General features: G+C 36.8%; 1 protein-coding gene across 1 annotated transcript; it reads right to left on the bottom strand.

Moving 5' to 3' along the window:
• Positions 1-13,369: 13,369 nt before the first annotated feature.
• On the bottom strand, positions 13,370-15,319 carry LOC117338889. Its single transcript, XM_033900253.1, has 2 exons — positions 14,005-15,319; positions 13,370-13,575 (listed from the first exon to the last, which is right to left on the bottom strand). Exons 1-2 carry the CDS (start codon positions 15,317-15,319, stop codon positions 13,370-13,372), a joined length of 1,521 nt encoding a protein of 506 aa, XP_033756144.1.

Here is a 15,319-nt window from a genome sequence, read left to right as displayed (position 1 = left end):
GCACTGTGATATGATATGCATTTCGTTGTACTGACTTCAATAATTTGTACTTTAGAAACACTCTTTCAAACGAGACCCCGTCATTATGACGTAGCACAAGTATTTGCGTGATGTAAAGTTTGATACCTACTTTGGTACATATGATATTATATTCACATTCTGTGTTGCACTTAACTTTATGTCGTTAGTAAACCAAATTGTAGTTATGAGACTGTATACTACGTTAGTGATTCGGTCAGTGTAGGAATACAGCTCCAGATGTTGTAAGTTCCAAATAATGAATGGCTGCCAGTTACTTTCGGCCTAGAGAACTTTCGAGTGTTAGTATTAAGTCACATAACGGGCGACATTCAATTTATCTGTCACCCAAATTGTATACATAAAACTATATACTACCAATTGGTTACAGTTCAATGCTTAAATGTCTTCTCATCATAATGGATAAATGTATTGGTTTGCCATGGCTTCTTGGACTTCCTCTGTTCTTTGGTTGATTATCCCTTTTTTCTTGAGTTTCTGCTTATGTTAACAGGGCCATACAAAAACAGATTCGTCAAATTGTCAAAGTTCACGTTTAGCCATTATGTGTACCGCTCGGTCCTATTTCCAATGGAAGAATTGTTCTAGAATGACAATTCTTTGTAAGGTTAACACTTTTAATTGTCATATTCGTCTCCAATTTTTTTTCTATAAACAATTAAAGACACCACTTAAATGTATTTGTCACTGTTTAGAAACAAACAAGCACCTATATATAAGGTGTCACAACACATTTTTATGGTATTGTTCCAATGTCAATCTGAAAAATCATCTAATATTTGTATGGATGCAAGGAATTCCTGGTATTTTAATGCATTCCGGTTTCGGTTTGTACCGCCCATTTAGTAAAAGTACTATATAAATAGTTCACAACATTTCCAATAGCTCTAGCACACCATTCATCATTAGCGGAATCCATCTTGGGTACATGGATCAAGATTAACTGGTATATTCAGTCACGGATACCTTTGTAAAATCAATATAATATTCAAAGGTTCGTTCTCTTAAGTGTCAACTTGATAATAATATAAATAACTTAAGTTTGTTCATCTGAAAATGTGAGAGATTGCTTAAGAAAAAGAAAACCAGTCCAGGAAAAAACCAAAAAAACTTGTCCTTAAAATCCTGATAACTAGCATTTCATTTCAACATATTTTATTGTATAACATTTATACAAATTGGTTAGACAGCAGGCTAGGTCTATATATAAGTCTTCCCCAATACAAACAGAACAATAGTAAAATTAAACTAAAACAATTGAAAGTGAAAAAATATAAGAAATATGTATATAAAGCATATATAGCATATATTACGTAATTTAAATAACAAAAGAAATTGTTTTGTTTACAAAACTAATCAATATTATTGTTATCTGTTGATAGCCAGTGTATACCTTGCCAAACTGAAAAGTATTGTTTACTTCTGGTATAAAACTGACCAAAGAAATGAGAGACCAGATTTGTAACACCTCCATATTGTGTCAATAACTTTTTATTGAAACGTAAGCTGAAGTCTATCTTCAATCTTATGTTCTATGATATGCCACACACTTCTATAATAACCACCTACTGTTATTTAGGATTAGCTGGTTAATGGAGGTCCTTTAATATCGAATTTTTAGTTGGGGAGACGGAGAGACTTGGACGAAGGCTCACTCTTATCACACAGAAGTGTTGATATCGTCGGGTCAGGTATCCAGACTTAACCAGACTCACTCTTAACACACAGAACCGTTCATATTCGTCGGGTCAGGTATCCAGACTTTAACCAGATTAGCTCTTAACACACAGAACTGTTAATATCGTCGGGTCAGGTTTCCAGATTTAACCAGACTCATTCTTAACACACAGAACTGTTAATATCGTCGGGTCAGGTATACAGACTTTAACCAGACTCACTCTTAACACACAGAACCGTTAATATTCGTCGGGTCAGGTACCCAGACTTAACCAGACTCACTCTTAACACACAGAACTGTTAATATCGTCGGGTCAGGTTTCCAGATTTAACCAGACTCACTCTTAACACACAGAACCGTTAATATTCGTCGGGTCAGGTACCCAGACTTAACCAGACTCACTCTTAACACACAGAACTGTTAATATCGTCGGGTCAGGTATACAGACTTTAACCAGACTCACTCTTAACACACAGAACTGTTAATATCGTCGGGTCAGGTATACAGACTTAACCAGACTCACTCTTAACACACAGAACCGTTAATATTCGTCGGGTCAGGTGTCCAGACTTAACCAGATTAGCTCTTAACACACAGAACCGTTAATATTCGTCGGGTCAGGTATCCAGACTTTAACCAGATTAGCTCTTAACACACAGAACCTGTTAATATCGTCGGGTCAGGTATACAGGACTTTAACCAGGACTCACTCTTAACACACAGAACTGTTACATATCGTCGGTGTCCGGTAATACAGACTGTAACAAGACTTAGCTCTAAAACACACAGAACTGTTAATATTCGGTCGGGTCAGGTTATCCCAGACTTTAACCAGACCTAGGCTCTTAACACCAGAACCTGTTAATATTCGTCGGTTCAGGTATCCCAGACTTCTTAACCCAGACTCACCTCTTAACACACAGAAACTGTTAATATCGTCGGGTCAGGTATACAGACTTAACCAGATTAGCTCTTAACACACAGAACTGTTAATATCGTCGGGTCATGTACCCAGACTTAACTAGACTCACTCTTAACACACAGAACCGTTAATATCGTCGGGTCAGGTATACAGACTTTAACCAGATTAGCTCTTAACACACAGAACTGTTAATATCGTCGGGTCATGTACCCAGACTTAACTAGACTCACTCTTAACACACAGAACCGTTAATATCGTCGGGTCAGGTATACAGACTTTAACCAGATTAGCTCTTAACACACAGAACTGTTAATATCGTCGGGTCAGGAATACAGACTTTAACCAGATTAGCTCTTAACACACAGAACTGTTAATATCGTCGGGTCAGGTATCCAGACTTTAACCAGATTAGCTCTTAACACACAGAACTGTTAATATCGTCGGGTCAGGTACCCAGACTTAACCAGACTCACTCTTAACACACAGAACTGTTAATATCGTCGGGTCAGGAATACAGACTTTAACCAGATTAGCTCTTAACACACAGAACTGTTAATATCGTCGGGTCAGGTATACAGACTTAACCAGATTAGCTCTTAACACACAGAACTGTTAATATCGTCGGGTCATGTACCCAGACTTAACTAGACTCACTCTTAACACACAGAACCGTTAATATCGTCGGGTCAGGTATACAGACTTTAACCAGATTAGCTCTTAACACACAGAACTGTTAATATCGTCGGGTCAGGAATACAGACTTTAACCAGACCCACTCTTAACACACAGAACTGTTAATATCGTCGGGTCAGGTACCCAGACTTTAACCAGATTAGCTCTTAACACACAGAACTGTTAATATCGTCGGGTCAGGTATACAGACTTAACCAGACTCACTCTTAACACACAGAACTGTAAATATCGTCGGGTCAGGTACCCAGACTTAACCAAACTCACCCTTAACACACAGAACTGTTAATATCGTCGGGTCAGGTATCCAGACTTAACCAGACTCACTCTTAACACACAGAACCGTTAATATCGTCGGGTCAGGAATACAGACTTAACCAGACTCACTCTTAACACACAGAACTGTTAATATCGTCGGGTCAGGAATACAGACTTTAACCAGACTCACTCTTAACACACAGAACTGTTAATATCGTCGGGTCAGGTATACAGACTTTAACAAGATTAGCTCTTAACACACAGAACTGTTAATATCGTCGTGTCAGGTATACAGACTTCAACCAGATTAGCTCTTAACACACAGAACTGTTAATATCGTCGTGTCAGGTATCCAGACTTAACCAGATTAGCTCTTAACACACAGAACTGTTAATATCGTCGGGTCAGGTATACAAACTTAACCAGACTCACTCTTAACACACAGAACTGTAAATATCGTCGGGTCAGGTACCCAGACTTAACCAGACTCACTCTTAACACACAGAACCGTTAATATCGTCGGGTCAGGAATACAGACTTTACCAGACTCACTCTTAACACATAGAACTGTTAATATCGTCGGGTCAGGAATACAGACTTAACCAGACTCACTCTTAACACACAGAACTGTTAATATCGTCGGGTCAGGTATACAGACTTTAACCAGATTAGCTCTTAACACACAGAACTGTTAATATCGTCGGGTCAGGTATACAGACTTTAACCAGACTCACTCTTATCACACAGAACTGTTAATATCGTCGGGTCAGGTACCCAGACTTAACCAGATTAGCTCTTAACACACAGAACTGTTAATATCGTCGGGTCAGGTGTCCAGACTTAACCAGATTAGCTCTTAACACACAGAACTGTTAATATCGTCGGGTCAGGTATACAGACTTTAACCAGACACACTCTTAACACACAGAACTGTTAATATCGTCGGGTCAGGTATACAGACTTAACCAGACTCACTCTTAACACACAGAACTGTTAATATCGTCGGGTCAGGTATACAGACTTAACCAGACTCACTCTTAACACACAGAACTGTTAATATCGTCGGGTCAGGTATCTAGACTTAACCAGACTCACTCTTAACACACAGAACTGTTAATATCGTCGGGTCAGGTACCCAGACTTTAACCAGACTCACTCTTAACACACAGAACTGTTAATATCGTCGGGTCAGGAATACAGACTTTAACCAGATTAGCTCTTATCACAGAGAACTGTTAATATCGTCGGGTCAGGTACCCAGACTTAACCAGACTCACTCTTAACACACAGAACTGTTAATATCGTCGGGTCAGGAATACAGACTTAACCAGACTCACTCTTAACACACAGAACTGTTAATATCGTCGGGTCAGGTACCCAGACTTTAACCAGATTAGCTCTTAATACACAGAACTGTTAATATCATCGGGTCATGTATACAGACTTAACCAGACTCACTCTTAACACACAGAACTGTTAATATCGTCGGGTCAGGTACCCAGACTTAACCAGACTCACTCTTAACACACAGAACTGTTAATATCGTCGGGTCAGGTATACAGACTTAACCAGATTAGCTCTTAACACACAGAACTGTTAATATCGTCGGGTCATGTACCCAGACTTAACTAGACTCACTCTTAACACACAGAACCGTTAATATCGTCGGGTCAGGTATACAGACTTTAACCAGATTAGCTCTTAACACACAGAACTGTTAATATCGTCGGGTCAGGTGTCCAGACTCTACACAGACTCGCCCTTAATTATAACTCAAAACCGTTAATATCATCGGTTTTGGTACCCAGACTTGACCAAACTTACTCTTAACACAAAACTGTTATTATTGGCGGTTTTGTTACCCAGACTTAACCAGACTTACTCCTAACACAAGACTATTATATCGTCGGTTTATTGATATCATCGGTTCTGGTAAAAGACTTAAGCTAGACTCGCTCACTCTAAAACCAAACTGTTCATATTGTAGATTTTCTTTGATAGACCCAGCTTAAAATAGACATACACTCTCGACTTTCCCTAGGGTTCAACATTGTTAAAAAATCGAAGATGATTTACCTTTAAACGTCCCTATCTGATCACCCAACTCGTTTAAGTGTTGATTTATCTGAATGTTCTTGTTGACGGGACATTATGACACACAATGTCGTTACACACAAACAGTTAGGTAACACATTAAATCTAACGAACACAGCATGACCAACTCCACGGTGACCTGGGTCGAACTAACGTAATCTAGGACATTTAAATTCTCTCAACCTTTCAGACAGGTTCTCCTTAAAAATCCAAAAGTCACTTTCTTTTACTTTCTTTTACGTCAACATAAATACCTGTATCTTATAATAAGCGATTAAAACAACAACAACAACAGCAACAACAACAACAACAACAACAACAACAAAATATTCATTGTTTTCATAAATACATGTATCTTATTATGACCGATTAACGCCCAGAGAAGTAGGTCCTTTGATTACTGAATGGTCACTCTTGACAACACTACAAACTAGCTGTGCTTTGTCCACTGGAAAAGCAAGGAAACGGTCTTCCGAGATGTTCTAGGCCTTCAAATTGCTTTGTTTCCGGCAAAAGGTCATTATTATCGATTGAAAACAATATCAGACTGTCGTATATTTTACACAATACTTAACGTCAAGACTACGCTATTACCACCCTCCAAAAATAAGCTTCTCTTTTCATCTTTTGAACTCTAAGTGAATAAATGATTAATCACATCCCAAAGAAATTCTATTGTACCCCGCCTGGTAACCTGGTGTCTTATAAGCAATTATTTATGGACACTTTTATTACTTTTTCAATATTTGTTGATGTAAATGACATATATTTCCTACGAGTTTATGTATTTTTTCGACAAGCACTATACATACCCTGTAGGCAGAGTGTTTTCATCGCTTCAAAATCATTAACTTATAATTTAATGTTCTTAAATGTTTATTTTAACCAGGCCATTACCTTAATTACAATTATATAGCTCACAGAACGAAATTGACATAAATGAGTTATTGAATCTAAATTTACATGTGAAACCTTAATGATATGTAAAATGGGTTAGACGTTACGCAGTACGTTACACTATCAAAGAGAACAGATCCTCCGCCCTCGCAGTAAATATGTTTATAACTATATCCCGTCATGACTTTCCTCGTTGTTTTCTCGGTGAACGGATACTTTGGACAATGTGTAGGTTATAAGGTATGGATTCCGTGTTAGGTTAATGAGCCTATTGATTTTAATACGTACGGTGTACACTCGGGTATCAGGACCTTGTAGTAACTAATTACTTTAGGGAACACCGTACCTATCCTCTAACACATTATTCTATATTTACAGACTGTCCCTACCTACACCGCCTAACGGTGTGGACGAATCACCGAACAATGTGTATTGATAAAGATAAGCCTGGTATCTGTAATTTGTTACTAAACAATGGTCAATAGTGTTATATTGTTTTATTATAATACTTTTCTATTTATTCAAGATATTTGTGTAGTTAAAGCTGACCTCAATGTGTTGTTAGGATACACTAAACAAACGACTGGGTTCGACACTGGGGGTTTTGTAACGTAAGATGTTGTTTTTAGCTGTGTAACGTTATTTAAATACATTTTGAATTGTTTAGAGATTTTCATCATTGATTTTATGTTATATATCTAATTACATCAAAGATAGTTTTGATATCAGTATTAATACAAATATTATCAAATAACATACTATTACAACATAATACTTATTGAAAATATTCATTATATACATAATGTACATTCCTGATTCAGTATCTAATTCTGTTACCGATAGTTGATCGTTTATTTCATAGGTTAGCAATTGAAGAAATGTCTTTTTCATTTACTATCTTTATATTATTTGCAATATTGAATTCTTACCCATTTAGCGTATTGATTACGTGATTAATCTAAATGTGTAAACGTCCACACGTTGTACGATTTAGGTATATCTGTTTATTTCTTATACTGACTATGGACATCATATAGCTTCCTACCATTATAATAAACTAATACCATTATGTCTACAATATACTATACTTTTCACTTTAGAATATCTTAAAATTGATCCAATTATGCAGTAAGTCAATATACTTGAGATTAAATCTGATCTTGAAATCGGTTTAGTTATTCAGGCTTTCGTAGTTACTTTGTGGCTTTTTTTAAAACTAAAAATCAATTTCATACTCCTAGCGTGAAGTTTCCCTTTCCTGCTAGTAACATGGCATCTCCCTCAGATTACGATTCCACATAATATGCCTCCAGATTCAATTATTTGTTTGGCACATTGCCACTTCATTGATGCACCTTTTTTTATCGTGATATTTTATTTCTACACTTTCAGTTCCTGGAATCACTTAGGACTCTGCGAGTGGCGTAACAGCTACACGTACAGTTCTATTTATTATTCAAAGTAAAGTGTATGTATCATTTAATTCATACGCTTTTCCTTTCTTCAGAATTATATTTCTTGTTTATATCGAGTTTTATTAGAAAGTACGATTTTCTTCATACATGTAATTGATTGTTGTCTCCTTGTTTAAATATACTAAACCGTACATAAAACATTGGACAAAACACAATGTATCATGATTGACAAAGTTGATGACAGAAAACAGTTGATAATTCACTTTTTAAGATTTGTTTATGTATGTTGTTTTAACTAAAAACGATCTGAGTATTAATGATATTCGACATATTAATTAATTTCCACATATCGCATGAAAGCACGTGGTCAATTATGTGCGAATACTTCTTCTCCAGGTGGCAATTATTGCATTTTCTCATATCCATACATCTTGACATCAGCAATTTGCCTCTACGCCCAATCGGCGTGTAATTGAATAAAATCAATTTCCATCAAAACATGAATAGGAAAAGCCTGTTGTAGCTTCCGATCACACCAAGACCATAAAAGGTCGATACATCCCGCGAGTAAACCATGAGACGTGGGGGTCTAGAGGGGTATGCAGTTTATCAGATATCGGGTACATTTGTAGAGGCGAATATGTCACACTAACCAGTCCCTTCTGGTAAAATAACGAATTAACCAATGTGAAGCATGTAAATATTTTTTCTCTGTGTCGTTTTTATTTGTATTTATAAATAACCAAACAAATTATGTTTTTATTTTTATCTACATATTTTTATTTTTTTTATCAAATCATGATATAGATATTTTTCGGACATTAATATTGCTCAGATGTTATCATTTTACAAAAACTACATTAATGTAATATGCCTTCAAAGTTGACGCTAAAATAGGATAAGGATAATATCCTGTTGCGGTATAGTTTATACAATTATATGTAACAGACCTGAATGAAAATTCCTGTAAGCTCAAGACTCTTTATCTGGATAAATCTATTACCCCATCATTGTAGTGGTAAAGTATATACCAAGAAACACGATTGTCTAGTATATAGACAAGATATTCAATTTCTTATACACAATTTGGCGCTCCAACCCAGCCTCTCTGTCGAAGGAAAACGTTTTGACTCTTAGCTAACAAAGGCCGATATTCACAATAAGGAGGATAGCATTACAGAGACCCTTTAAAGGGAGGAACTAAATCAATCGTTATCAGTCAGATCGACAAGACTCCGAATTAAGGTGTCGACACCGACAGACTTGAAAAATGTTGCTGTTACATTTTGTATAATAGCTGTTATTCAAAATGTAGCCACGTACGAATGTTTGCTTGGAAGCAATTTGTCTTGCTGTCATGTTTGAATCTATTTATGTTTCTTGACCTATATATAACTATATTGAATCATGAGAGTTTTTTTCTTATTATTTTCATCATTCTTGACTATTAAAGTTGCATTGTGTTTCCTCAAAATATAAAGTGTTATTTAACAATTTTACCATTCCAACTAAGTGCAATTACGACAGGAAATTTAAATCTTTAACCTTCGGATCAACAGCACAATGCATATGATACATACAGAACGTGGATGTGGCGTAGTGGTATAAGATGTGAGCATTTTCTGGCTTGGCAATTGGGTGCCGTAGATTGTGGGTTCGTTATATTGCTATGTATATACTTAGTAATATAGTAAACAATAAGATTATACATGTATAGGATTTAAGTGCTAGCCTAGAATTGGATGACGCTATATCCGTTACTTACTATATTTAGGTATATCCGTGTATGGTGACCTAAATTGTACGTCCTGCCCGTGCTGACATACTTGTCACAATCGGTATAATATTGTATATACAGTGACGTACTTCAAGCCTAGAACTCTGTGATGACCTAGTTGTCACAATCGGTGTTAGATGATACAGTTGATACAGTGACCTATTTCCAGCCTAGAACTCTGATATGACCTATTTGTCACAATCTGAGTTAGATAATAAAGGTGATACAGTGACCTATTTTTCAACTTAGAACTCTGTGATAACGTTATGGTCGCACTCTGTAATACCCGTAATGCAGTTACCTGATTCCATACAGTCTCCAATTCTAGTCTCATTTTTAATGTAGTCATTATAGATTATTGTTCATGTGAATCACACACCTATGATGACACGATTTAATAGTGTGTTAAAATATACACAAGGAATATCTTCAATGAGTTAAGGGAACACGTCACCGGGAATGTTTGAGGCGGGTAGCCATAGGGTACATTTAGTTTTGAAGAAAACTTTAAGTTTTTAGATTTTAGTTTAAATTGTAATTTATTTGTGATTCGATACAACATGTAGTACAGCAGCATAAATGAAAATGATCGGATTCAGAAACAAGTACAATGTACTTATATTAATCTGTCTCCATGATTTTAGTTTGTATATATAATTTAAAATCTAAAAACTTATACGATATAATACATCGCGCGCACACTAGTACTACTTTTAGAGTATGCATGTTTGAATGAATATGATAATCATTTAGAAAGTTAAATACATTCTTAATTTCATTTTTACACTGCTTGGCGTTTTGCAAATAAGATGAAATAGAAATAAACAAAAAAGTTATTGAGATCAATTTCTGCTAAAAGTATTTCGGGCTTATGTTTGGGTAGAATTTGTGTTGTGGATTCATCAGTTTCAATCAAAATATAGGAGAATGAAAGCGCGGAAACAGCCTGGAAAAGTAATATCTGCACACCTTTACTTCTAATGATTCACAGAATTAATGCTATGACAACATACAATTCCATTGCACATTTCACGAAGGATTTACTAAAGACTCACGCGATATTGGCACATTTCAAAACAAAACGAGAGTTAGATAGAGTAGCGCCAAAATGAATTATACTGCACCAATCAGCTGTTCCGTCCTATGATTTGCCAATGATGGTAATGTTTCAAAGTGATCAGACTGGAAAGAGCAGCTTATTTCTTACGATTTGTTTCCTCAGTGGCAGACATTATCCATAATCTTGAGCAATGCAATTTTTAGACTCGAACATGATTTCATATTGTCACAACAATGCATCGGCCTTTCGGGGAAAACCCACGTGGTCGGGCAGGTGACCCCATACTTTTTCACGCCCGATTGGGGAATCGAACTCCGGCCGCCTAAGTTAAAGGCAAGTGCGTTACCACTGTGCCACCCGACCTCCTCGACTTTCTTTAAATGACACGTTTCACACGTCTGATAAATATATATGGATGGTATCTTAGACTAGACTATATTTAAGGGGTGTTAGACCGATAGAGTGTGTATTGTGTAATACGTATAAGGGTAACATCAGCTTATCCACAATATCGATGGTATGAAATCGGATCTGTTATAATTATATAGAAAATAATTTATAGTTCCGTTGGTAAAAGACACTGTGTATATAGGTTAAGTGTTCAATTTCTGGTCACGACAAAGACAGAGTAAGGTTAGCGACATTGATTGAAGGGCCTAGCTAGGGTCTATAGTCCACGACGTCAAACACCAAAGTCATAAGGGACATCGTCTTGATTTCTTTATCTTTTTATTTATTTATTTATTTATTTTTTTTTACTCATTTTGCCTAAATTGTCTTTTACGTACGTCACCTTTGAGAACGGTTTGACTGAGTAAGATGCCATTATTTAAGGACCATTTCATTTATAACGATATTGATACCAATTTCTAAAATGATATACATTTCAATGATGACCTGAAGAATAAAGTGTTTGAAAACGCCAACATTATAAGGATAACACAAAACTTGTTTGCGTTTATATTTTATTAAAACATTTATAAGAACATTGCACATTTCAGCTTATTTAAAACGTTAACAGAAAACAAAAGCGTCAATTCACTTATTCGCAGTAGTAAATGACAGCAACTATAACAAAATGATTAAAAATAACACTTTCAGTATAATATATTATTGATGCCAAATTGTTTATAGAGACAAACTTTGGTTGCGTAAATAACGAATGGCAGCGCTATTAAACTCATATTAGCTTAAGAAAAAAGGCAACCTTATCAATTAGAAATATGTTAGACATTGCAGCACTGACGAAGTGATTTATTGTAAGATTACCATGCACGCAACCAGGATAGAAATATAAGGCTAATCTTCTCCGTTCTCGTTATCACAATGGAGAAAAACTAATACAAAAACATTTAGCAACACAAGTATGCATGTTTTCGTGGGAACACGGGTAATCACACAACTATTTGGGAACACATGCATGTTAACCAAATATTCAGGATCACAGGTAAACACCGATATATCTAGGATCCCAGGTAACTGTCAACACATTAAGGAATACAGGTAACTACCAACACATGTAGTACACAGGTAACTACCAACACATGTAGTACACAGGTAACTACCAACACATGTAGTACACAGGTAACTACCAACACATGTAGTACACAGGTAACTATCAAAGCATTTAGGAACACAGGTATGTATCCACACATTAAGGAACACAAGTAAATATCAACACATTAAGGAATACAGGTAACTACAAATACATGTAGGAACACAGGTAACTATCAAAGCATTTAGGAACACAGGTACAGTGTGTATGTATCCACACATTAAGGAACACAAGGAAATATCAACAAATTTAGGAATACAGATAACTACAAATACATTCGGGAACACAGGTAACTACCAATACATTAAGGAACACATTTAACTATCAACACATATATGAGCACATGTAAATATCAACATATATAGGAACACAGGCAACTATCAATATATTCAATATAACAGGTAAACAAAAACACATATAGGAACACAGGTAACTAACAACACATATAGGAACACAGGTAACTATCTACACATTTAGGAACACCGGTAACTATCTACACATTTAGGAACACAGGTAACTACCAACATATTTAGGAACACAGGTAACTACCAACACATTTAGGAACACCGGTAACTACCAACACATTTAGGAACACCGGTAACTATCAACACATTTAGGAACACCGGTAACTACCAACACATTTAGGAACACCGGTAACTACCAACACATATAGGAACACTGATAACTATCAACATTTAGGAACACAGGTAAAACAGACTTCAGATCTACACTAATAAAAAAAACTCATTGGCGGTTGAAAATTTCTTAGAGGATTACTAACGCAAAGCGATCTTTTTTTCGAAGTGAGCATTATCGAAATAACAGATCTTAAATATAAAGAAATATATATGCTCTATGATTGATACTAATACAAACATCTCGTCCAAAGCATGGAAAAGAATTAGCATTGTTGTATGGAAAGTGTTTTACAATGAGTATGATTGCTGATGACTGGCTATCCGTAACAAATGCAATATTTTTTGTCTAAACAATGCTGAGATCGTACGAGAGTGGCACTGTCCATGCGACAAACGGTCGCGCCCTCTCGCGAGTGTGTAATCTGCTTGAAGGAGGGGGGATAACAAAGCCTTTGTCATATTTGGCAGAAGGAGTTGAATCAGATTCAACACCTACCGTGCCTCGATACTTTGCAGCATACCCGGCCGGCAGTGACGTTATACCTGTAAAAACTGGCAGAAGAACCATTGTAACCAGCATCAGAAACATGAACATGACATCAACTTGAAAAACTATCAGTAATATTCCTACCACGATTCCAATTAAGGAATATCCCCATAAATGTCTTAAAGCGGATAAAAATGGGTTCTTACTTTTAAACTCCATTTCGACTGATCTTTGCGGAATCCATTGGACACCGCTCACGATATTTGCGTAAAATGCCAGCAGAATGCGCACGCATCCAACAACAGCTTCTGGTGTAAACTGCAATATTGACGCCACAGTTTCGTAGCAGACAGATTTGAAGTTTTTTCTAGTACATGTAGCAAACTTTGGGAAAATTATTATCAAAAACATAACTACAACTATTGGTAGATATACTTGATGTAGCGATATGTTGACGTGAAGTAAGATAAAGAACAAAAGGAATGGTTTCATACACATTTGCCTCAGCGCAAGATGACACATGTATGAGCTGATGAAGTCTGTATCAGAACGTGTCCGTAATTTTGTAGCCGTGAACTTTTTTCTTCTGACGACTTTTTGTAACAGCCGCATTGGTTTTCCAAACAAGTTATCCCAGAAGTACATTGCGTTGAGAATCTCTCCACGGTTCCATCGGCGTTCCCGAATATCCCACGTGACATAGTTGTAAGAAGGAGCCTCCTGTAGGGAAACGGAACCTGCGTATAGCGGATGAAGTAAGGAGGCCTCGAAGGTATCGTGGCTAAGAACGTCGATAGGAACACTTTCAATCAGCTTTCCGTCGCAGTACAAAATTTTCTCAATGTATATTTCGTTTTTAATCAAGGCTTTTCCGTAGTATGACGATTGGCCAAATAGATCTGTCAATGCATTTATGATTGGCTCTGAAATCGACTGTCGCATGGATTCTAAATGCATGAACATAGTATCACACCGGTTACATATGAGTGTAATGGCGGGCTGGATAATGCCTTTATCAGGGTATGCTGCGGCGATTCTCATCAAATCGTAAACAGTTCCAGTAGGAACTCCCGTGTCCCCATCCAACACAAGAGTATAGTCAAACTTCCGCCCATAGATACGTCTAACGTCCGCAGAATCGTGAAATAGAGGTTTTCCGAGTTCCCTCGCACAATTTCCGTAAAACGCAGGATCACAATACGTAATAGACCGATCCATGCCTGCCGACAAAAGCATCAGATCTTGGTATTGACCACACTTCCGTAAAACCCGACTTACACGATGAACGAGCATAAACTCTTTACTATATCTATCACAAACCTCGTATAGATACTTCCGGATGAAGAACACAGAATCTATGTGCCGGAAGTGACGCCACATATACAAAAATCTATATTTATCGACATGGAGATAATCTTCACGAGCATATGCTAATCCTTCCGTGTAAAGTTCATCAAAGATCATGACCCGGTAAACGTCACGCATAAAGAGTTCGTAGTCTTTTAGTTCCTCGTCCCCAGTCGCGCTGACAAGAACAGCAGAAACATTTGGAGCGAGGTTACCCATATAAGCTGTATACATCATCTGCATACATTCCTCGATCTCTTCGCGATTGGTGGCGAGGAGATTGTAATTTAGAACAAGAGTGAGGTGTTCAAAATCCGCATTTTTCTTCAGTTTGCGTGTGTGACCACCCAGAATCAAAGTAACAATGGTTTGAGCAGGCGATTCTAGGACACATCCCTGAAGGATTCCTAGAAGTACGACGATGGCAACACCATTAAACAAACTTGTTTTTGACCAGTCCAT

The sequence above is a fragment of the Pecten maximus genome, chromosome 12 (genome assembly GCF_902652985.1).
Source record: "Pecten maximus chromosome 12, xPecMax1.1, whole genome shotgun sequence".
Classification (NCBI taxonomy): domain Eukaryota; kingdom Metazoa; phylum Mollusca; class Bivalvia; order Pectinida; family Pectinidae; genus Pecten; species Pecten maximus.
Note: the sequence above shows the minus strand (reverse complement) of the source record. Positions and strands in the feature narration are given on the sequence as shown.

What these genes read in the sequence shown, in the direction of transcription:
- LOC117338889 (XM_033900253.1), bottom strand. Translation starts at nt 15,319, where the DNA reads ATGGACTGGTCAAAAACAAGTTTGTTTAATGGTGTTGCCATCGTCGTA. An exon ending in TCTTGCGCTGAGGCAAATGT is followed by an intron (nt 13,576 to 14,004) that starts GTATGAAACCAT and finishes TTCTTCTGCCAG; the next exon opens with TTTTTACAGGTATAACGTCA.